Genomic DNA, 24063 nt, shown 5'->3' with positions numbered 1-24063 from the left:
CAAAGACATGTTTTACAAGACAACCACATACTGTGTAACTACTGCAAGAGACTTAAAAGTTAAGACGACATTGATAATTGAACAAGAACATCAAGGCTCAAGAGTCAAATGAGATCTGAAATAACAATGAATACACTAATGTTGAAAACATCAAATGACAAAGTACCATAGGTGATAGCCTACAAGGCCCACGCCATAACAAAAGGCTCATCAGCCATCCTAACTGAAACCATCCTACTCAAAAAGTCTATCTATATAGTAGTAGATACTAGAAAGCACTAAATAGCTAGCTCAAAGCTAGCACATCATCCATGTGATGGCCCCATCGTCAAAAATCATCATCAGATGCAGATGAAGACTCTGTTGAAGAGACCAAGTCCCCATCCGTCAGGACATTGCCCTCTTCGTCGTACTCTGGCTCTGCCATCACGGACATCTGTGCCACATGTAGATCATCCTCTACTGCCTCTGTCGAAGCCTCAATGAGACGAACAGCCTCGTTTGCCCGTTTCCGAGAAGAACGAACAGGTAGCTTCCCTTTACGAACGCTCTCTCTTCGAGCACTATCTGGGTCTGGATCATGCTCACGTAGAGGAATAGCCAAAGCTCGTGCGCGTGACCTCGTCACACGCCGATCAACACTCTCCAACTCCCTGTGAAGCAGTCAAATAATCTCCTCCTGCTCATTTCTGATTTGCGCCTCCACCTCCTCTATAGCAGCAGGATCTGCCACCATCTTCACCTTGGTTGGGTCCGCCTGTTGAAAAATGAAAACAAAGGAAATATTATTTAGTATGTACTAAGTACTCAATGGCCGAGTGTATCATGATTCATGACTCAATCATTCATGTGAAAATTAATAGTAGACCTGCTTGGGTGTTCCCAAAGCGTGGTAGGCTCGCACAAGCCTCATATTTGCTCGGCAATAGACTAACTTCTCTAGTTGAGAAGTGCTGAGACGATTGCGGATCTTCGTATGTATCAAGAAATAAGCGCTCCAGTTGCGCTCGCATGCACCAGCCGAGCAATCCTACAACAATGAGCATTGAGATGTAATATATGGCAATAGTAAGTACTAAGTACATTGTGCAAAAACTGTAAGTCTCAAGATTCTCAATTACCTGTGAAAGTACTCGTAAAGCCAGATGTGTAAGCGTTGGAAGACCTTGTCTCCCATAATTCTGCCACCATGTAAGAGGGAACTTGGTAGCCTCTGGCCTCAACACCACAGCTCTAGCAAAGGATGGTCCTAGATTGTTCATGAAGCTGATCATCTCTGCATCAATCTCCAGCTGATCGTCCATGTGGTACATCATATTGATGTAATCATCCTTGAGCTTTAAGAGAGTCCTCTCATGGAAAAGCTCTGGCGTCTTGTAGAAAGGATGAAGCAATGCAGCCATCCCGTGAATGGGACGACTCATGAAAGTCCATCTCCTTTCTACAATGGCCATGATGTCATCTCGGCTGAAATTTTCAGCAATAAAACAAAGTTGAATTGGCAAATTCAAATGACAACAAGTCTACTAGAAGATTTCAAAAGACAAGTACTTACCAGGTCTGTGTCAGAGACACGCACTCTGTAAGGTGTCTCTTCATCTCCATGAAGAGATGATAGACTAGGCCCAATGTAGAGCCCTCCATGTCTGTGACTCGAAGAAGTACATACACTGGCTGCAATGCCACTGTCAAACTCTGAACCTGTGTCCAAAAGGACTCATCGAGCACCCGTCGCTGTATGTATTTAGTGGGCTCTGTCTGCGAGTAATGCATCAATCTCCACTTCGGGTCCACGACTGTCTGGAGAAGTGGATCCCTCAATTTGAAGAGTCTCTGTAGCACTAAATACATATAAGCAAATCTGGTCTTTGAGGGTCGCACGATATCAAGTGTATTGTGGCTCCTGAAGATAGCTAAAGCTTGATGTTTCTTGCGGAAAAAGGTGGTCATCTTAGTGGCATCTGTAACAATAGGCAATACCCAAGGCAACTTGCCTATATCCTCCATAAGTAAGTCAAGACAATGCGCAGCACATGGAGTCCAAGAAATCCGAGGGTAAGCTGCCTCGACCATTTCACCCATAAGTTTACAATTTGAGGCATTGTCAGTCACAACCTGTACCACATTATCCTTCCCAACCTCATCTATAGCTTTCTTGATGTGCCCAAAGATAAACTCACCACTGATGTGCTCTCCGGCCTTGCCTGCATCCTCAGCGCCCAAGAAGTATGTGCCAAGACAAGACGACACAAGAATATTAATGATGTGCCGCCTACGCACATCACTCCAGCCATCTGATATGATGGTGCACCCAAACTGCTGCCAACCGGCCTTGACCGGGACCAAAGCCTTATCTATCAAAGCCTTCTGCTCATCAAGCATTGTAGTGCACATCTTCTTATACTCCACCCCTGACCATGAATCTGTGTGACCAACATCAGCTATAGCCCGGACCATCCTCTTCCATTGCTCAGTCCTCAAAACATTGAAGGAGATGTTGCACTCAATGAGAGTACGCGCAATCTCCATCTCAGCCACCTTTTGACGCTCCTTCACCCAAGAGAGAGAGTTCACACACGAAGGCAAGGTGCTTTGCCTACGTGCATCCATATCACCTCGATCTTCCTCCTCCTGCACAACTCGAGCCCTCTTTCTACTAGAACGAGCAGTGGGATGATCCTCTTGAACCTCGGAAGATGAACCACCAAAATCCCCAATAAGAGCATCATGAAGAGCATCCTGTGTGTGCTGGCTACCTGTATTTTTTTTTGGTGTTGGTACTTCGGGAAAATTCTCCGCAATCAGCTTGTCCCTAATATCCTGTGGAACCTTTTTGCACCCTCCACAATTGTTGGTCGTGCCAATGCCCGTCAGATGCTTGACGACACGAGAAATTGTACTCGTGAGCTCAAAATTACAGTACTTGCATTGCCATCGTCGAGTGCCGGAACCCGCTTGGCCTGGAGTGTTGATAATGCGGATGACATTGGTATGCTCCTTCCAGTACGGGTTGCATGGCTTAGGCATGATGAATCTGTCGCAAACAATAAGACACACGCGACACGAGTGAGACAAAGAGACAGAGAGACAGAGAGGGGGAGCCCCGGAGCCTGCAATAAGAACTTGGAGAAGAGAGAGAGAGAGAGAGAGAGAGAGAGAGAGAGAGAGAGAGAGACATCACCTGCACAGTGACACTTTGTTTCTCTGCAGAGATAATTGACTGCGTTACTGGTTTTCTGCAACCCAATGCAAGCGCCTAAAAAATAAGGCCAAAAAATTGGTCGCCTGGGCCTAGCGAAACCCTCATGCTGGAAAGGGGGCAGAATTTTTTTAAAAAAAAAACCAGCACCGTACGGATCCGTACAGATCACCCGTACGGTACGGAAAGGATCCGGACGTACGTGTTGATCCTACCTTGCTGCTTCAAGAAGTCGGGATGGATAAAATTCTCGGTAGCTCCTGGATCAAAGAAGATTAGGACTTTGAAGCCATTGATTTTGCCATATGCTCTGCACAATTCATTTTTCAAGGTTTATGTCGTAGATATCAGGTACAAGGCCAATGGCGGATCTAGCTCACTTAGTCGGAGGTGGTCCTAAGGCTTTGTCAGTTGTTGGAGCAGGTGGCGGCTCAGCAGGTCGATCGGTTGGTAGGGGACAATTAAAATAATTATGCCCTAATTGAAAACATTCAAAACATCTGCCTTCTTGTAATAATGTGTCCCGTTGTTGAGGCATCAAACGAGGCCTTTGAGATATTGACTTTCACAAGAATCTCGAGGAGTTGTTCACTGTGGTCGAGTATTCTGATTTGTGTTTCTTTTGTGGTAAACCCTAGTTTTCTTTTCATAAGCTTGTAACTGACCGCGGCATGGTCCATAAGCTCTTGCATTGTGGATACTTGCTTAGACAGATAGTACTCCTGTAATGGTGATGGAAGTCCATTTGTGTAACGCTCGCATTGGTCCTCCAAGGGAATTAACTTGAAGAAATACACTGGAAGGTAGATGTCGAGAAACCTTTGGTTATAGTCTTCCATGGTCTCTGTGGCAAGCATTTTCAAGTTGCCCCATTCCAGCAAAATCTGGACTTCAAACAAGGAGGTCATATAACTTCGTACAAAAATTGTCTTGAAAGCTTGTCAAGTCCTTGGAGCATGCAGTTGTGTCGCGATTCAACTCCACCACTACATAGCATTATAATCCCGCAGCTCGAGAAATCTTGGATTCTTCTATATAATTGCCCAAAGCATAGATGTCGTCAAATTGTTGTAAAAACTGTAAGGCTTTCTTTTGATCTTTCACTCCAAAAAAGTGAAAAATTTTAGTATCGTCCCATCATCCTTGAAATCCTTTAGCTAGTTAAGCGCATACCTCGAATATGGATGATAAGGATATCCATACGGGCTCCAACCATTGTAACCAAGTGGTGGTGGTAGTGGGGGAGGTGGTGGCAATGGAGGTGGCAGAGGCGGCTGCACTATATCAGCATCAGATGGATGCACCATGTTCATAAAGACTCCCCCAATTGGAACAGACGGCTGAGAAGGTTGCCGGTTGGAAACTCTCTCGTACTTCTTGGTGTCAGAAGAGGTGGTAAAACCTGGGGCATTAGAGGCGGTAACATGTAGTTTAGAAACTGTTGGAAACTTTGCAGCATCGGGAGATTCTACTAAGGATGCCGTGAAAGTATGTCGTGAAGCTCGTCGAGAAGAAATTGCAGGTACCGCGCCGAATCCATAAGTGCCATTGTGCTCTGTTTGTTCTTGGCAAGACCGGTATGCTTTTAGAAAAGCACATGACTGAAGCTCCGATACCACTGTAACAGGCATGGCACCACGTGCCAACCGAAAAGAACATACAGATCGAACTTTAAGCATTTCAATAACAACTAAGCTAAAAGAGATGCACAACACACAAGACGCGGAGTGGAGGAGTTCCACCTCTAGAGAGCACTAGCCCTTTTAACTTAAAATCATCTGGTTAAAAAGCATTTGATCCAAAAGCTGCCAACGTAAATCCGTACTGTCTGCCACGTTAGCAGCTTGCAGCGTAAAACGCAGAGTGTCATATAGCTACAACATCATCCTATCAGTGCGATTTGCGAAAACATTCATATAGTCCTGCCATATCATCACTTTTATATGCAAGGTCTTTATGTGTGTGTGTGGGTCCTGCTTTATTTTATTATAGGCTCCATTAGACGGGGTCCTATAAGTTGGTAACTCTTTAATTTATTTGCCCCACTAGCGAGGATCTGTTGGTTGGTGAGAACTTCTGCTCCTTCTATTGCTTCTAGGGTTTAGGCACCTCGGCCGGGATCTGCAAGTTGGTTAGGATCTTCGGTGGCTTCCACTTCTTAATTATGTTGAGAGTGTGAACATGTCACCAAAGAACACTTATAGGAGACAGGAGAAGCAAAAGGTACTTTCAATCATGCATTTCCCCCTAAGGTGGTATTCTTTTATTATATTGATGTTCAAGCAACACAGGACAACTGTTTTGTACTCCAAGAGAACAATCTTGGAATCTGAGTACAACCTTTGGAATCTGAGTACAACCACCAAGCTGGCCTTGAATTTATAGCTCTTGGTTGCTAAAAGCAACATGGAAAGCAATTGCTACATTCCCATGAAATCCCATTTTATGAAGGACTCCCCGATTAGAGGCTTCCCTAAAAATCATCTATGTTGGGATTGCCACCTCAGCACTCATCCCTATAGTCTTGCCATGTGATTAGGCTGCGTCAATACAATCTTGCTATATCTACATTAGTACCCGTACAACATTGCATGTGAGCGCGTCTGTGCTACCACATCAAAGTTGTACGAGAGTGCCACATCATCACTTTGTGACAAGGGACGTTTTTATAAGGATGTGGTCAAGTGAGGCGTAGTTAGTTATTGATGCAACTATTCCATAATTGGCATAGTTACAAAAGGCCTTGCATAGTTGCAGATAAGACAAACAACTCGTGCATGTGTGACCATGCATGAGGCACAATTATTTCAAAAAATAACTAATAACTATGCATTACGACCATTGCCTAATATAGGTTATGAAGAGAAGGCAAAGGAGCCCCCCTTTATCTTTTTCTTCTCCCTCCCTCGGAAACCAAGGGCCTCTAGGGAGATCCTTGCACACCCATCCATATCAGAGATGTACTGCCTTCTAACATGAGGTACCTACCTCCAAAATTGTGATGGCTACACATGCTTGGGCAAAATTCCGAGTGCTACAAACACTTGTAGCATTGTAAAAAAAGAGTGTGTGCACACGCGCATGCGTGTGCACGCAAAGTGCAGTCGGTTGAGAGTGTGAAGAGCTCTTGATTGGTGTTTGGATTGGCCGGGCTACTCATCCTTTGGTTTTCATGTGCTTACTGCTTCCAATGCATATATCACTTGCTCATTTTCTTGCCGTGGATTTTGGAGCATGATAATCAGCTATTTGTTGGTGGGAAAGTATTTTTCGAAAGACTTGGTGTCACGTGACACATCCAACCCTATGTGTCCGTGGACAAGCTACAGCATGATCAGGGTTCAGTCAGTCCAGTCAGTCTAGATTAGAAGTGATCTGGCACTTTTGTGAGTCTATCCGTAGACCGTGCATGCCCAGGCACTTAGTGTAGATGCATATTCTCTGGTTGCATACAGCATGATCATCAGTATTCCCATCAGAATCCATCAGATTCAGGAGCCAAGCTCAGCAGGCAACTTCTCAACAAGACCCCTTGGTGGACTCCCTCCAAGCAAGACCCAGATCTAGCGTTTCCTTCATCAAGCACCATCGCCGTCCACAAGCATCCCCAGCCTTTTGCATCAAGCATCATCGCCCAAGCCTGCATCAGCCATTGGCGTTTTCATCTCTAAGCTTCACCGCGGGAAACCCAGTAGCCTAGCGTTTTCCTTCAAGCAAGGATAGCCAGCAGAACCAGCCCCTAGCGTTTTACAGATTCCAGTCTCTAGCGTTTTTGGTCCCCACCTCAGCCGCTACAGATCTCAATCTTTACAGCCTTCAGCCCGGCGATTTGCAGCAGTAGAAAGACCAGCAAGACTCAGCCCTAAGAAGTAGCAGATTCAACCGGAAAGACCATCAGTTTTCATCCCTAAACTTGCATATTTTCAGCGTCGAAGACCCACAGAAAACCGCCCCCAAATCAGCATTTTTGGACTAGTCGCAGATTTCAACCCATAGCGTTTTTGGACAGCAGTAGAAAGATTGCAGATTTCAGCCCTTAGGTCGGTCTCGTCCTCACCGTCGTCATCGCCGACATAGCCTAGACTTGCATCAGTCCCATGCATTCAGTTTGTACCAGTTTGTGCAATCATAAGTAGACTACTCTCGCTGACGAGAGTGGGGCCTTCGGAGAAGGGTTTTACAACGTCTCTGGTGTCGTATTCTCTTCTCTCTCTATCTCTCAGTCTCATACACTTGCACGCACAGTGTCCATTCACTTTGTTGTGATCATAGCATTCTCTCATTAAGAACGGAAGGCTCTACCTTCCATAAGAACAAAAGAAACCTTGAGCACAGTTCGGAGCACTCATCTTGAGCAAAGCGCAAACATTCATTCCGCTGCACCTAACACTTGGACGTGCAAATTACCTCTCAAATAGAGGATTTTCTTTTGCTCTCACTACTACACGAACAAAATGATGATGCCAAAATTTCCAATGACCAAGGATATTGGTCGACGCTGCATACCACAGTTGCAATCAAGATACCTACTTGACCTTTCCACCCAGACTGATCACAGTTGAATGGTAGGAATTATGCCACATGGCATGCAATCATGATAGTGGTTTTGGACTCATACTAGCTTGGGAGCTTTGTTAGCAAGGAGTTCAAGAAGCTAGCGGATGTAGTAGCAGCGACATTGTGGAAGAATGTCAATGCCAATGTAGCATAAAAGCACGTTTCGTAGCTCTGAAACCTTACAACGAGCAAAATGATTCGGCAAAATGGCCGAAACATGAAACTTGTTTCAGGTCAGAGGTTTTCCTGTCACAAAGTGATGACGTGGCGGATAGCAGAAACCCTAATTTCTGCCAGAAACCCTAAAATTCCTGCAAACCCTAATTTTTGCCAAAAACCCTAAATTCCGGAAATCGCGGAGGCGGATTATTAAAAATATATTTTTTTATTTTTATTTTTTTATTTTTTTTTTGGAAAATAATGAGCGACGCGAATTTTGCTTTTGCTTTTTTTTTATTAAAAAAAAAGAGAAAAGACTCTCTAAGAGAGAGAGAGAACTGATGCTTTTGATTTTGAAAGCTTTTGGGGCTCTGCTTTTGGGCATCCCTTGTAACCTTTAAATTAGTGGTGAGGGCCTCACTTCTCAGAGCATCTGGACGCAGAGTCTGAGAGTGAAACCCTAACCGCTCTCTTGTACTTTGATGATTGATTAATACAAAAAGAAATACCGAAAGGGGCGCCAGTCTTTGGGGCCAATATCTCTAGGCACGGAACTCCGCCGGGCCAGTGCAAATCTATTGTGATCTGTGAATTGTTTTGAAGTGGTTATTTGGTGTTGTCGCAGTTGATTCTTGACTTGGAGTGTCCAAGTCTGTTACAGTGGTATCAGAGCACGGCCGATTTCTCTTCTACGGGAAATCCGATCCCCGAATTTTTTTCCGCGGCACCTATGGCTTCAGGCAATGATCAGTCGACTCCCTCTGCATCTGGAGATGCGGGCTGGGATCACAACGAAGATTCAGGCAGAGAGTATGGCCCGCCTTGGCCTACTTAGGCGGAGCGACGAGAGAGAGCAAAATATATGAGCCAGACCTCTTTGAAAGAGGTACAGAGGGAGTGGCAGAGAACCACACACCACTCCCGAAACCCGCTCTCAAGAAACCTTCTGCCTCCAAGAAATATACGGAGAAGGAACTGGAAAACGTGGTTGATGCACGGATTGCTCAGCTTTTCGATGTGCAAAAGAAAGGCAAAAACCACGGCAAAAAGCAGAACAAAGGTACTGACTTCCCGGGATATTTGGGTCGTCAGTCGACATTCGACAAAGCAAAGAAACTGAAGAAGCGCGTCAAGTTTGAAGGCCTATCCAGTTCTTCTTCTTCTTCTTCTTCTGACAGTTCTTCTAGCTCTTCAGACTCGAGCGAAGAAGACAGGAAAAGCAAAAAGCGAAGCAAGAAACAACGCTTCGGAAAGGGCAAGAAAAAGGCAAGGAAATCTAGGTCTCGCCCAGAGAGTGACACTTCTACAGAGGACTCGTCTACGGACAGTTCAGACTCTGACAATGGAAACTTTTATGCAAACAAGAGGAATGTTTACAAAGCCAACCAGTATGACTTTCTCGAAGATAAAAGCAAGAAAGTCCGAGAGTTTAAGGAAGGTGGCCAAGCACTTAAGTTTGATACTTTTTCGGGATACTCCGATGCTTCAAAGGCTTTGTCTTTTATACAACAGTTTGACATCGCTTTCGCGGGAGGACGCTATTCAGAGCACTCCAAGATTCGGAGAGCTGCCTCTTATTTTAAGGGGAATGCTCGCACTTGGTGGTCCACGCTTCTATTAAGCAAGACTGTGCCAATTACATGGCTGAAATTCAAGAGGCTTTTTATTTTTTCTTGGTTGACTCAAGAGTTTGAGCGAGATATACGAGCTGCTTGGAACCATCTCCGGATGACCAAGAGCCATACAGTGAATTCTTACTGTGAAAGATTTTGGAACTCTTTTCTCTGCCTCTTCATTCAAGAAGATCTCGTTCAGAGAACAGATTGAGCGGTTTACATTGGGTCTACCTACAGAGATCCGAGACCACTGCTTGGAACAGAAGTCAGCTTCTATTCAGGAGTTGATGAGTCATGCGAAGCGGGGCTTTGCCATTCACTCTGGCAGTCTGACCTACCCCACAGATGAGGCCATGACACAACGAGCCGAATAGACTTCTGGGAATGAAAGTAGAATGAAAAAGAGCAACCCAGAGAAAAAAAAGGATGCACGACCCAAGCTTACTCCTGAGGAGAGAGCTCGCTTCATCAGAGAGGGGAAATGCTTTGGATGCGGGGAACATGGACATATTTCTGCAAAGTGCCCTGATAAGGCACAGAAAGAACAGAATGATAAAGACGACGACAGGTCTGAGAGTTCGAGAGCAGCTGAGGAATGTGGCAGAAAAGGCAGATAGAAAAGCAGAACTGGTACCACATGGCGTGGGACCTGCACCGAATCTAATGAATGAAAGTACAAACTTTGCCGCTTTCGGGGCAAAGTGAAGGATCAGGAAGCTCTTTTGAAGGAGCCAAGGCCAACTTCTTTTCACTTGGAATTGGCGGCTCGATTTGGAACTACGCCCGACAGACTGACGCTACAGGCGGAGGTAGTTCGACTGGCACCCGGATGGGATGTTGCCATTACACCGAGCATTGGCAAACTTCGTTTGCAATGACAGGGGTGTTCAGGGCACGCGAGTGACGTTCTACTCGGGATCCCTTGGTACCACAAGAACTACGCCGTGGTTGACTACCGGGCCGAGAAAGCGACTTTGATAAATGAAGGGCTTAGACATTGTACTTAATGAACTTCAGTTTTCTTACTCATTCTTTTGGGAGAACTGAACGATGGATAAAAGTTGAATATGTTTTGACTTGAAGAAAAGAACGCCAAGATTTTTTCTCCACGCTCATGCCGATTGCTTTTGAGAGGGCCTGAAGATCATACCATTGATCTGATATCTGGAAGCACGCCCCGAATCGGCCACCTTATCATGTAAGCCAAGTACAGAATGAAAAGATTATGAACTCAGTGAAAGACCTCTTGGAAAAGGGTCTTGTCCAGCCTAGTGCTTCACCGTATTGCTCTCCAGTGTTGTTGGTTTTGAAGAAAGACGGATCTTGGAGAATGTGCATCGATTATAGCACTCTCAACGAAATCACCATCAAGAACAGATTTCCCATTCCTAGGATCGATGATATACTCGACAGGTTACAAGGATCTTCATGCTTTAGCAGGATTGACTTGAAGAGTGGATATCATCAGATCAGAATAGCACCAAGAGACGTCTACAAGACAGCTTTTCGGACGACTTTTGGGTTATTTGAGTTTTTGGTGATGCCTTTTGGCTTAACCAATGCTCCTGCGACATTTAACCGGATGATGGATAGGATTTTTCGAGAGTACAGGCTATTTGTTGGCACTTTCTTTGACGACATCATTGTTTTCTCCAAGAATGAGGCAGAACACAGAGATCATCTGCTTCAGGTCTTTCAGGCATTACGAGATCACAAGTTAGTGATTAATGCAAAGAAAAGTGAATTTCTCCTACCAGAGATACACTTTTTGGGACACATTGTGTCAGCCGCAGGAGTGCAAATGGATCCGGCCAAGATAGAGACTATCCGTAATTGGCCCGACTTGAAGAATGTCCATGAAGTTAAAAGCTTCTTGGGACTGTGTTCGTACTACAGGCAATTCATACGAAAGTTTGCAGAGGTTGCTTCCCCTTTGCATATCTTGACACAGAAAGGAGTACCTTTTTCGTGGGGACCCCAGAGGTGATTGCCTTTCAGACGTTGAAAGAGAAATTGACTACGGGACCTATTTTGACTTTGCCGGACTTGCAGAAGTCATTTGAAGTATTTTGTGATGCTTGTGGTCATAGTCTGGGTGCGGTCTTGATGCAAGAAGGCCATGTCATAGCTTACGAGAGCCGTTTGTTCTCTAGGCCGGAGATGACAGCACAGATCTATGAGAAAGAGCTTTTGGCGGTTATCCATGCTCTTACTCAGTGTCTTTACACACCATCAGAGTTTGCGCTACTTCTTGTCACAGAAGCAGCTTTCGGAAAAACAGATGCGGTGGGTGAACATCTTGTCACAGTTCCACTTCCAGATTGTCCATGTGCAGGGACAGAAGAATGTGGTGGCAGATGCTTTGTCTCGGAAACCGTTGGTTCTGGCTATTTCCGCGATACATCATAGGAGCTTTGAGGATATGGTCGATCAGTATGCCACAGATACAGGTTTTGCAGATATTTTCACACGGATACGGGATGGGGAGACAGTAGCTGGATACACCCTTCGGGAAAGGCTACTTGATGAAAAAGACTATGTTGTGAGTTACACAGCCGTTGAGGGAAAAGGTTATGACTGATTGCCACTGTCCACCTTTTACGGGTCACCGCGGCATTGCTACCACCATGAAAGGGGTAGAGAGAGATTTCTTTTGGCGGAGACTGAAGAAGGATGTGGAAGAGTTTGTGCACAGTTGCTTGGTATGCCAGAAGGTCAAGTTTGACAGGCATAAGGCACAGGGATTGTTACAGCCTTTACCCATACCCACCCGCCCCTGGGAAAATATTGAAATGGATTTCATTTTTTTTTATCTCCCGAGAATACAGAATGATCACGATGATTTTCCGATTACATGGCACGCCTGAGACGATTGTCTCCGACAGAGACCCCAGATTTATGAGTTTGTTTTGGAAGGCAATTTGGGAGAACATTGGCACGCGGTTGCAGTTCTCGTCATCGTTCCACTTGCAGACTGACGGGCAATCTGAGATTGCCAATTCAGTGATTTTAGATTTATTGAAGTCTTGTATCTCGCATCAGAAGACTCAATGGGAAAAGAACTTACCTTTGGTGGAATTTGCCTACAATAACACGATACACTCTTCGACGGGGAAGACGCCATGAGAGATTGTTGAAACTGCTGCGAAGGTTCCATCCTTCCTGAGCACGAAAGATTAGAAATTTAAAGCGGATGAATATTCGCGAGATTTGGATACGGCTTTTGCCAAGGTTCACGAGACTTTACAGAAGTCTCAAGAACGACAAAAAAAGGCAACGGATCGCCATCGTCGCGACTGGAAACTGAAGGAGGATGATTGGGTGCTCTTACTTTTGAGAAGGCACGCCTAAGAAAGAAAAAGGGAAAGGAGAGGCTTTTTCCAAAGCTTAGTATGTGATACTACGGACCTTTCCTGATTACTGACAAGATAAATGATGTCTCCTTCCGATTGAAACTGCCAGATACTTGGAGGATTCACAATGCATTGCATGTGAGTCTCTTGAACCTTGTTAAGGGTGATGTGCCTGATGATGGGGAGCCTGATGAGCAACCCAAAGTGGAAGAAAACGAGGAGATCCTTGTTCCTGAACAGATTTTGGCACATAATGATACGAAGAAAGGTAAAGTCCGAAGGCGGTTCTTGGTTAAGTTCAAGAACTTTCCTGCATTTGATGCGAAGTGGATGGAGGAGGAGGACCTAGCAGATACTCCTCGGATTGTGAAACTTTACCTCGATGTTTTGGTTTAGCATAGTCTACTCCAAACGGAACCAGAATTCAGCTTGGCCGGAGATCTGGTGCAGTGGGATGCACAAGAGGGGAGTCACTCCACTCCTTTGTCAACAGATGCCTCGATTTTGATACTAAAGTCATTGATGTCTCTTTGAGCTTCAGGGATACTGAGAGCTGACAGTATTCTGCTGGATGACTTTATGAAATGGAATTCCTGATTATGATTCTGATTTGTTCTTGACTTCTTGTGAGTGCAGGAACTGATAGCCGAAATGACTGTAGCATTTTGGTCTGATTGATCTCGAATAGACATGGTTGCAATAGGGGTTAGTCAATCGGACATCGATGAGGTCCCGATTGGACCTAGATGTGATTGCTAGCTATATTGCCGATAAATCATGGTCTAAGATCCGAATGAATGTTGAATGTCATGTGATGTTCTATGATGTCTGGTGATGTCCTGTGATGTCGTGTGATGTGACTGTCGATTTTGTACATGTGCTAGATGTGCGTTCCTAGTACGTAGGTACTAACAGTCAGTGTCTGCTAAGACGGTTTATGGCTTTTGTCGGTTTTGCAGGCGTAATCGCGGTCGATTACAATGCTTTCAAGAGGGGGGTATGTCACAAAGTGATGACGTGGCGGACAGCAGAAACCCTAATTTCTGCCAAAAACCCTAAAATTCCTGCAAACCCTAATTTTTGCCAAAAACCCTAAATTCCGGAAATCGCGGAGGCGGATTATTAAATTTTTTTATTTTTTATTTTTTTAATTTTTTTTTTTTGGAAAATGATGAGCGACGCGAATTTTGCTTTTGCTTTTTTTTTATTAAAAAAAAAGAGAAAAGACTCTCTAAGAGAGAGAGAGAACTGATGCTTTTGATTTTGAAAGCTTTTGGGGCTCTGCTTTTGGGCATCCCTTGTAACCTTTAAATTAGTGGTGAGGGCCTCACTTCTCAGAGCATCTGGACGCAAAGTCTGAGAGTGAAACCCTAACCGCTCTCTTGTACTTTGATGATTGATTAATACAAAAAGAAATACCGAAAGGGGCGCCAGTCTTTGGGGCCAATATCTCTAGGCACGGAACTCCGCCGGGCCAGTGCAAATCTATTGTGATCTGTGAATTGTTTTGAAGTGGTTATTTGGTGTTGTCGCGGTTGATTCTTGACTTGGAGTGTCCAAGTCTGTTACATTTCCAGCTCTGAAACCCCAAAACTTCCGAAGCATTTCACCGAAACAGCCGAAACGCAAAACTTGTTAAAATAGTTGAGGCTGACATTTAAACCTTGGTAACAAGAGTTGATATTCAACTAGATTTGGGCAAAATTTAGTGACATAAAGATACAAAAATATAGAATGTCTATAGACACAAACAAAAGAATAGATTTAGGTTTTTTCTCATGCAAAAAAGTTGATATTTGCTTCTTGTTTTTTTCAAGCTTCCAACACAACAGGCGTTCAATCCCTCTATCTCTACCTTCCTTCGTCTCTTATCATGTGTATGTATGTGCATCTATACTTTTACATGCATGCACACTGCTAACATGTGCGTGCTTATGAGTATATAGATGTGAGTGTGCACTGTGTACATACACATACATATATAGATATATGTATGCATGTATAAATATAAATATAAATAATTATATATATATTATTACAAAACCCATTTCGCTTATTTCTTGCCCTGAAATGAATGTTCAAAACCTTGAAACAGACCAAACCACCAAGCATTTCATATCACATTGGTCAATGCTCGGATCCTCTCATTCATTATCATGATAGTACACCGTAAGTGCATTTGGTTGATGAAGGATGCGAAGATGATTTATAAACAACTTGCTTCCATGTATGATCGAGTATCCCAAAAAATGAAGGGAATATCCTTGGAGGTGCAATTGAGGACCCAATATGCAACAAAGGTGTCCATGAGGGATCACATCAACAAGATGCAAGCGCTCTAACAGGGAATATTTCACATCGGCAAGAAAATTAGTTCGAAGGTTATGGCCATTCATTTCTTGGCTCAATTGTTGTCGCCAAAATATACAAATTCTATTCATCATTGATTACCCGTGGGCGTCTCAACACCCTCACTTACGACGAGATAGTAACCTCCTTATTGAACTACGAGGAGTGGTTCAATGTGGCGAAGCAGAATCCTCTGGTGCAACGAAGTCACCAATTTTTGTTCACGTGGAAATGCTACCCTTGTTCTCCAACGACGTTGGAGATGAGACACTGCTTACTATACAAGGTTTTCGGGATTGGATTCTAGTCAGTGGTGCCTCACAGCATAGGACACCTTTGAAGGATCTTCTATCCAACACGGGGAGGCATTGCGGTTTTGTCTTTATTGGCGACAAATTGGTTAGTTCTTTTCATAGTGAGGGCAAATTGAAGCTTATCCCAAATGGCATAGGGGGGATGCATACATCCAAGGTACTTTATCTTCCAAAAAAAGCTTGGTTTTCATCCATGTCCATATGTGAGGTGTGCAAGCTTCACATGGAGATGGAGCGTTGAAGTTTTATTATGGACCTTAGCTCTGGCAAGGAGGTTTGAACAGGCACTGCGGACCAAGGACTCTACAAGCTCCATGCTTTTTTCTCAATGACAGGTTCTTCCACAAGTGACTTGTGGCACTACCTGTTTAATACTTGATTGTTGATTCTCTTCGTCAACCAGCATGTGATTGATAGCTTACTCGATGTTGGAGTAAGCACGGGTAGTGTACTTCATGGGAAGTAGAGAGGCTATTCCAAACACTACTAGAGGAGGTTCGGCAGTTTTGGAGTTGGTTCACATTGATTTATAAAATTTCATGGGAAGTAGAGAGGCTATTCCAAACACTACTAGAGGAGGTTCCGCAGTTTTGGAGTTGGATCTTCTATTACGTTTCCTCAAGAAGTACGTTAGTTGAAATCCAAGCGTCTCTCTTTTTTGGATTTTTAAGGGTGATGAGTTTCAGACGGTTTCCCTTTTGAGAGAGAGGTCGTCTTTCCCTGGTTTTTCCCATAGTGTTCATCATCATAAGCTTCTGTAGGCTCGGCACCACACACCTAGCTAGGTGCGGTTGGGGGCAGGGGGCTGCCGGCCTCGGTAGGGAGCTCGGTGTGCGGCGCTCGCCCGCAGAACCTCATGATGTTGTCGTAATTCACAATGTGGGAATAATTGTGGGAAGCTGCTGAAAGCTTCCTGTGTTTGTCCATATTCAAATGAAGCATAGTGAAAGTTTGATTCCAAGCCCCACAAAATGATCTTTTTTATTATGATTCTCTTTTGAAAGGCTACAGTCTTTATGGCTCGGAACAAAAGTAGACTATGGTAAGCCCAGATGTCATCTTTGACAAGAATGTTCCCCCAGAGGGGGCTTCGGCTCCTAGGTCCTCCACGCTATCCCATGATTTTTCTTTACGTGCGATCTTGATGATGACCCCCCTGTAGATGAGTCCTCTTCCCCAATTTCCATTCCAACCGCCCTTAAGCTGACATACAAAATCATGATGATGATACAGTTCATGATGTTTCGTACCACCATGCTCATGAGGACGATGAGTTACCTGTGGTTCCTAATGGTGACATTCCCTAAAAGAAAGGGCAACCACATTACGACCAGCGGATGCCGAGAGCCATGGTGGGAGCACTTTCTGAAGGGAATGGTTAGTGAATGACCATTCCCGGCCATCAAGCGTCGGGTGCATGGGGGCCAAAATGAAGAACAGTAATCAGAAATCACAACGTAGCAATGTGCAATTTCCTGTCACAAAGTGACAACGTGGCTGCCAAAAACCCTAATCTTCAGAAACCCTAATTTCTGCCAGAAACCCTAAATGCTGCCAAAAACCCTAACCCTAATTTTGGGCTTGACACGTGGCAGCAGTACGGACGCCCGCAGATTGCAGTGGAATTTGCAGAGGCTGATTTTCTGCGGCAGTTTTGCTTTTGACAGTTTTTGGATCCTGCTTTTTTCCTACGCAAAGGATGAGAGAGAGAGAGAGAGAGAGAGAGAGAGAGAGAGAGAGAGAGAGAGAGAGAGACAAAAAAGCTTCTGCTTTATTTTTGATTGGCTCAAGAGAGCTTGGGAGAGAAAGAGCCTTTGCTTTACTTTTAGGCTTTTGATTTTCAGCTTTTGGGGCTCTGCTTTTGGCATCCCTTGTAAACAAATAAATAAGTGGTTTGGGTGCCCACTCTGCAAAGCATCTGGACGCAGAGTCTGAGAGTGAGACCCTACTACTCTTGTACTTTGAACTCAAATTAATACAAAAAGAAATACCAAAAGGGGCGCCTCTTTGGGGCCAATATCCCTAGGCACGGAACTCCGTCGGGCCAATGTAAATCTATTGTGAATTGTGAACTGTTTTGAAGTGGTTATTTGGTGTTGTCGCGGTCGATTCTTGACTTGTGAGTGTCCAAGTTTGTTATAGTGGTATTAGAGCACGGCCGATTTCTCTTCTATGGGAAATCCGATCCCAATTTATTTTTTTTCCGCGGCACCTATGGCTTCACGCAAGGATCAGCCGACTCCCTCTGCATCCGGAGATGCGAAAAGGGATCACAATGAAGATTCCAGCAAGGAGTATGGCCCGCCTCAGCCTACTCAGGCGGAGGGACGAGAGATGGAGCATCGTCAATTGATCGGCAATGCAACAAAGATGATGCTCAATTTTGCGAAGGACCCAAAATTTGCAAAATATATGAGCAAGACTTCTTTTCAGGAAGTGCACGAGCAGTGGCAGAAACCCACACCACCACCCCCAAAACCCGCTCTCAAGAAACCTTCTGCTCACAAGAAATATTCAGAGAAGGAATTAGAAGAGGTGGTTGATGCACGGATTGCTCAGCTTTTTGACACGCAGAACAAAGCCAAAAAGCACGGCAAAAAGCAAAAGAAAGGCACTGACTTCCCGGGTTATTTGGGTCGTCAATCGACATTTGATAAGGCAAAGAAACAGAAGAAGCGTGTTCGATTTGAAGAAGTACCCAGTTCTTCTTCTTCTTCTTCTTCTTCTTCTTCCAGTTCTTCTAGCTCTTCTCACTCGAGCAAAGAAGACCGAAAAGGCAAAAAGCGAAGCAAGAAATAACGCTTTCGAAAGGGCAAGAAAAAGGCAAAGAAGTCTAAATCTCGCCCAGTGAGTGACAGTTCTACAGAGGACTCGTCTACAGACGGTTCAGACTCTGATGACAGCAACTTTTATGCAAAGAAGAAGAATTTTGATAAAGCCAACCAATATGACTTTCTGGAAGATAAAAGCAAGAACGCCAGAGAGTTTAAGGAAGGTGGACAATCAATCAAACTTGACACGTTTTCGGGATATAGAGATGCTTCGAAGGCTTTGTCTTTTATACAGCAGTTTGACATCGCTTTCGCGGGAGGACGCTACTCAGAGCACTTTAAGATTCGAAGAGCTGCCTCTTACTTTAAGGGGAATGCTCGAACTTGGTGGTCCACGCTTCTTTTAAACAAGACTGCGCCAGTTAAATGGCTGAAATTTAAGAAGCTTTTTATTTCTTCTTCGCTGACTTAAGAGTATGAACGCGATATACGAGCTGCTTGGAACCATCTTCGGATGACCAAGAAAGATACAGTGGACACTTATTACGAGAGATTCTGGAGCTCTTTTCTACCCGTCTCTTCATTCAAGAAGATCTCGTTCAGAGAACAGATTGAGCAGTTTACCTTGGGTCTACCTACACAAATCCGAGATCACTGCCTTGAACAGAAGTCAGCTTCTATTCAGGAGTTGATGAGTCATGCGAAACGGGGTTTTGCCATTCAATCTGGCAGTCTAACCTACCGCACCGATGAGGTCATGACACAACGAGTCGAACAGACTTCAGCGAATGAAAGTAGAGAGAGAAAGAGCAACCCAGAAAAGAAGGATGCACGACCCAAGCTTACTCCTCAGGAGAGAGCTCGCTTCATCAGGGAGGGGAAGTGCTTTGGATGCGGGGAACATGGACATATCTCCGCGAAGTGCCCTAAAAAGGCACAAAAATGACAAGGGCGACGAAAGGCCTGAGAGTTCGAGAGCAGCTGAGAAACGTGGAAGAAAAGGCAAGCTGAAAACAGGAATAGTTCCAGATTGTGTGGATACCAATCCCAACATTATGGACAAGAGAACAAAACTTTGCCGAGCTTGGGGGCAAAGTGAAAGACCAAGAGGCCCTGATCTTCTTTGATGGAGGAGCCAAGGCCAACGTCATTTCACCGGAATTGGCGGCGCGGCTCAAGATCACTCCCGATCGGATGGGACCACTTGCGGAGGCTGTTTATAACCGGCCCGTACAATGTAGAGGGCGGTACTATTTCAATTACCTATTAACTTTACACAGAGCACTGAGAAGGGAAGAGAACACAGTTGCGTCCAGCGACTAGAATGTCACTGCGCACACGAGACCGACACCCTGTAGGCCCCAAAGACTGGCGCCCCTTTCGGTATTTCTTTATTCAAATTAAGGTAGACGATCTGACCACTTAGCACAAGCTTTCACAAAGCTGTCCAAACCTGGCGAGGGCTGAAAACGCAGGTTTTCGACCGGATTTCGACAGCATAACGGCGCAAAAACCCCTGTAGGTCAAAAACACCTGTCTAGCACGGATTCCCTCAATATTTGGAAGCTTTCTGGTGAGCTGTCACAGAAATTCAGCGGGCTGTAATTCTCTGTTTTTCACTGCCGGGAGCCCAAAAGCCTGTACACGCATCCCAAGGCTCTCACAAGGCTCCCCCGATGTTCCCTTGCAGTTTAGGTGCGAAACCCTAAACCTGCAGAAAAACACAGCAGGCTGTAATTCCTTGTTTCGGATCGTTTTTAACGGAGCGAACACGCCTACGCGTGTCCCAAGGGCTCCCGCACGCAATGGGACAGTTCCCCTATGAATTGGACGAGTTTTCACGCGAGAAAACTCTCCAAACTCGCAATCTTTCGTGATGGAATTGTGCGTACCTGTGGGGGATTAGCAATTAGCTAATCCGGTTCCTGTTCAAAAGGCTCTTGCCTTGGCAAACGCACATAAACCCCCAGAACTGTACATAGGTCAAATGAGAAGCCCACTAGTGGGGCATAACATACTGTACGTAGGGGAGAAAGAGAGCAGTATGTAGCGTGTGGGGAATCACTCCCGTCACCATACTGTGCATAGAGGGCAAGGTAAGCATTCCATAGCTTCTGTACCTGCTACAATCCACCTGAGGCTGAAAATGGCGCCCCCTTTGTTGATATGCAGCTCGTTTTTGCCTCCCAGAGTGGCAGAATCGCTCACAAGCTGACACGTCGCCCAGTTTCCGAGTTTGGGCTTTCTCTGCTAAAAATATCTCAACTGGTGCGTCAGTTGACAGCAGAGCAATAAAATGTTCCCCTTGTCATTCCAGAGCTAATGACGCGAACACATTTTCCGATCAAAAATAGCAGTTCCCTAAATTTTAGGAGATACTTCCATGGCGTCCCTATCGGTCTCCTGACCATCATTGAAGACTACCATTTGACCAACATCTACAATGTGGGTTAATTTACTGGCCCCTTTCAACTTATAAAGTTGCAGTGACTTGACGAGTGGCCCAAATTCCAGTTTGGCGCACACGAGCTTCCATACTCATCAAAATTTGGCGTGTGCGCCAAATTCTAGTTTGGCGCACACGAGCTTCCATACTCATCAAAATTCAGTGCTAACTGGCCCGGGCAATCCCTGTCTGACCGACCTAGATCCCCGATGTGAGAAACCCATTTGGCTGAAGCCGTTTCACACTGGCCATGCAATGTCCACTTGCACCTTTTCAAGGGTTCCGGGACAAACAAGTAAAAATAAAATAAATATATCTAATACTTATTTACGGAAGGCAACAGGAAAAATACACCTCCTGGTGACACACCCCACCCTTGAAATACTGCAAGCGACCTCGCTTGCATGCCAATAATACATGCAGATATCTCCTGATATCACATATATTCTATGATGGGAATCCAAGATATACATGCTTCCGGAAATGTAGCGTTGGACAATTAAACAATCCCACCAACCTGGCTACGACACATATATCAAGCATCGAAGTCTTCTAGTGTACTCTTGAGCACAAACTTCTCTAGCTAAATTCTATATGGAAAGAGTAGATACAATTGCTTAACTACTCTCTTGAGCATCATGAACCATGCTCTTGCCTTGCTCCAAAAAGGCTGCATCAAGTCACTGTGGGTTCCATTTGAAAGGCTTCAAGATATAATTGCAATAGCTGAGGTGAATCAAGCAATTCAGACTCTTCCATCCATTTGGCATCTAATGATGGATAGTTCTTGAACTTCACCAAATAGCGTCTTGCAACCTTTCCTCTAACCTTTCTTTCTTTATGTGCCAATATCTGTTCAGGAACAAGGATTTCATCCAATTCTTCCACTTCGGGTTGTTCCTCATCAAGCATATTCTCTGGCACATCACCAACAAAGAGCCTTAGAAGGCTGACATGAAAAGCATTATGTATTTTCCAGCCTTCTAGTAGCTTGAACCTGTAAGCTACATCGCTAATCTTTTCTGAAATCTGAAAAGGACCATAATATCGCATACTGAGCTTAGGAAACAAGCGTTCCTTGCCTTTCCTTTTCCTTAACCTGGCCTTTTCAAAGCGCAAAAGTACCCAATCACCAAGTGAAAATACAAGTTCACGACGGTGACGATCAACAGCTTTCTTTTGCTTAGCCTGAGTCTTCTCAAGAGAAATCTTTATCTTCCTGTATGTTTCATCCATATCTTGCACATACTTGTCTGCCTCAAATATCTTGTCCTTAGTCTGCAAAATGGGTGGGACTTTCTTTCCTCCTTCCACTATCTCAAATGGTGCCTTACCTGTTGAGGTATGCACAGTGTTATTGTAAGCATATTCAACCAATGGGAGATGTTCCCAAGTTGCCTTGTGCTCTGAGACATAACATTTGAGTAGGTCCAAGACAGTAGAATTTGCCGCTTCTGACTGTCCATCAGTTTGCGGATGAAACGAAGAAGAGAACTTGAGCATAGTGCCCATGTTCTCAAACAATGCCTTCCAGAAAAGACTCGTCATAAGTGGATCCCTGTCACTGACAATTGACTGAGGCATCCCATGATATTTAAAGATATTGCTCATGAATATCTTGACCATGTGTTCTGGCTGTATCTTCTTCCTAACAGGAATGAAATGGGTCTGCTTACTGAACCTACAAATGAGTTACATGGGACGGCGGGTCGGGGTCGGGAACGGGGTCGGGACGGCAAAAGTCAAGAAACGGGGACGGGGGTCGGAACGGCAAAAAAAAAAAAGAGTTTTTTTGGCATTTTTTGACCTACACACATGCCACACACATAGAGCATCACTTTGACCATAAATTTACACTAAATAGACCAAAGAACACGAGTCATATAGGCTGAAATGTGCTAATAAAACATCGATGATCGATCGATACAAAATGAGAAGTGCATGCCACAAGTGCTCAAGAGTCAAAAAGCCTAAAGGACTTAGGACAAGCCTGAGGCCTCAAGGATAACAAAAAGTACAAAGGGCTATGTAGTAGGTAGAGTCGTAGACTCAAGAGTCTAGACTCGAGAGTCGAGTGATCAATGATCATCAAACTCAAGAAGTGCTAGCCTGCAGAATCTCCACATCGTCGTCGTAGTCGAGGTCGTCAGCAACGTATGAGGGCTCCGGCTCGGGAGGCTCGCATTGAGGCTCGAAATCCTCCTCTAGCTCCTCCAAAAGAGTATCGGCCATAGATGGATTCTCTTGTGCCATCTCCCACTCAGTGAAAGGATCTGCCTTGTGTGTGACGCTCTTGGCAAGCATGCGCAAGTTAGCGCTCACAAACACCAAATCATTGGCCCTCTGAACCCCAAGGCGATTCCTCTTCTTAGAGGCAATGTGGCTGTACACACTCCATAGTTGCTCCAAGCAACTAGTGGTACATGCTTGGCTAAGGACACGAACAGCCAAGCGCTGCAAATGTGGGCCATCTCCTCCATAGTCCTCCCACCACAAAACCGAGCCAATCTTGTTGCGATCAAGCTGTGCATCTACACATCCATAGGAGCCCTTCTTTTGCCTGTAGTTGAGTAGCTCGTCTCTAATCTTGCGCCTAATGTCACTGCTAGGCTCAAGGCGCTCCAATGCAAGCCGCCATCCTTTGCTCACCTCCTTGTCGGTCTCTTGACGCCTTCCTTGAAACTCAGGGTCAAGCACATAAGCTGCCGCATGAAGTGGAGAGTAGTATCCATTCCATCTCGACTCACACAAGCCATGAATCTCCGCATACTGAACAGGGTCAGGCACAAGCTTCTCAAGTGCCTCTATCATCCGATCCATGGCTTCGTAGACTTTGCCAATGCATGGCTGCAAGCCATCCACCACTCGAAGTAGGTGTAGAATAGGCTTGACCATGGCGTCAAGAGTCTTCACCTCCTCCCACCAAGCGGCGTCGTCGGCCCATTCTCGGCATTTCAATCCTACTACTGATGTAGACTCCGGCATGGCCTGGAACTCATCACTGAGAAAGAGGCCCCTTAAGGCTCCGCCACATGTAGACAAGCGGCCTAGCATAAGCCAATTGAATGCAAATCTTGTCTCTGAATATTTGAGCAAAGACGTGGCTCCTCTTTGAGAATTCATGGCGCACTTTTTGATGGTTGAGCACAAAGGAGACAATTCGAGAGGCGTCACCAATGGTGGGTGAAATCCATGACAAGTTCCCTATGTCCTTGAGGAGGTTATTGAGGCAATGCGCCATGCAAAATGTGACATGGATGCTGGGATACATGCCCTCAATGATAGCTCCGGCTGCCCTA

The 24063-nt window shown here is 45.0% G+C and overlaps 2 protein-coding genes across 7 annotated transcripts in view; both read right to left on the bottom strand.

The window, feature by feature from the left end:
• Nucleotides 1–24063, bottom strand: part of LOC147421395 (uncharacterized) — a 215291-nt gene that overhangs the window by 87586 nt on the left and 103642 nt on the right. The window lies entirely within an intron of this gene.
• Nucleotides 651–1454, bottom strand: LOC147421396 (uncharacterized). The gene is made up of 3 exons (XM_086503341.1): nucleotides 1122–1454; nucleotides 869–1030; nucleotides 651–757 (listed from the first exon to the last, which is right to left on the bottom strand). The coding sequence occupies exons 1-3, from the start codon at nucleotides 1452–1454 to the stop codon at nucleotides 665–667; spliced, it is 588 nt and encodes a 195-aa protein (XP_086359467.1). The 3' UTR covers nucleotides 651–664.

The sequence above is a fragment of the Adiantum capillus-veneris genome, chromosome 27 (genome assembly GCF_014529385.1).
Source record: "Adiantum capillus-veneris isolate H3 chromosome 27, ASM1452938v2, whole genome shotgun sequence".
Classification (NCBI taxonomy): Eukaryota; Viridiplantae; Streptophyta; class Polypodiopsida; order Polypodiales; family Pteridaceae; genus Adiantum; species Adiantum capillus-veneris.
Note: the sequence above shows the minus strand (reverse complement) of the source record. Positions and strands in the feature narration are given on the sequence as shown.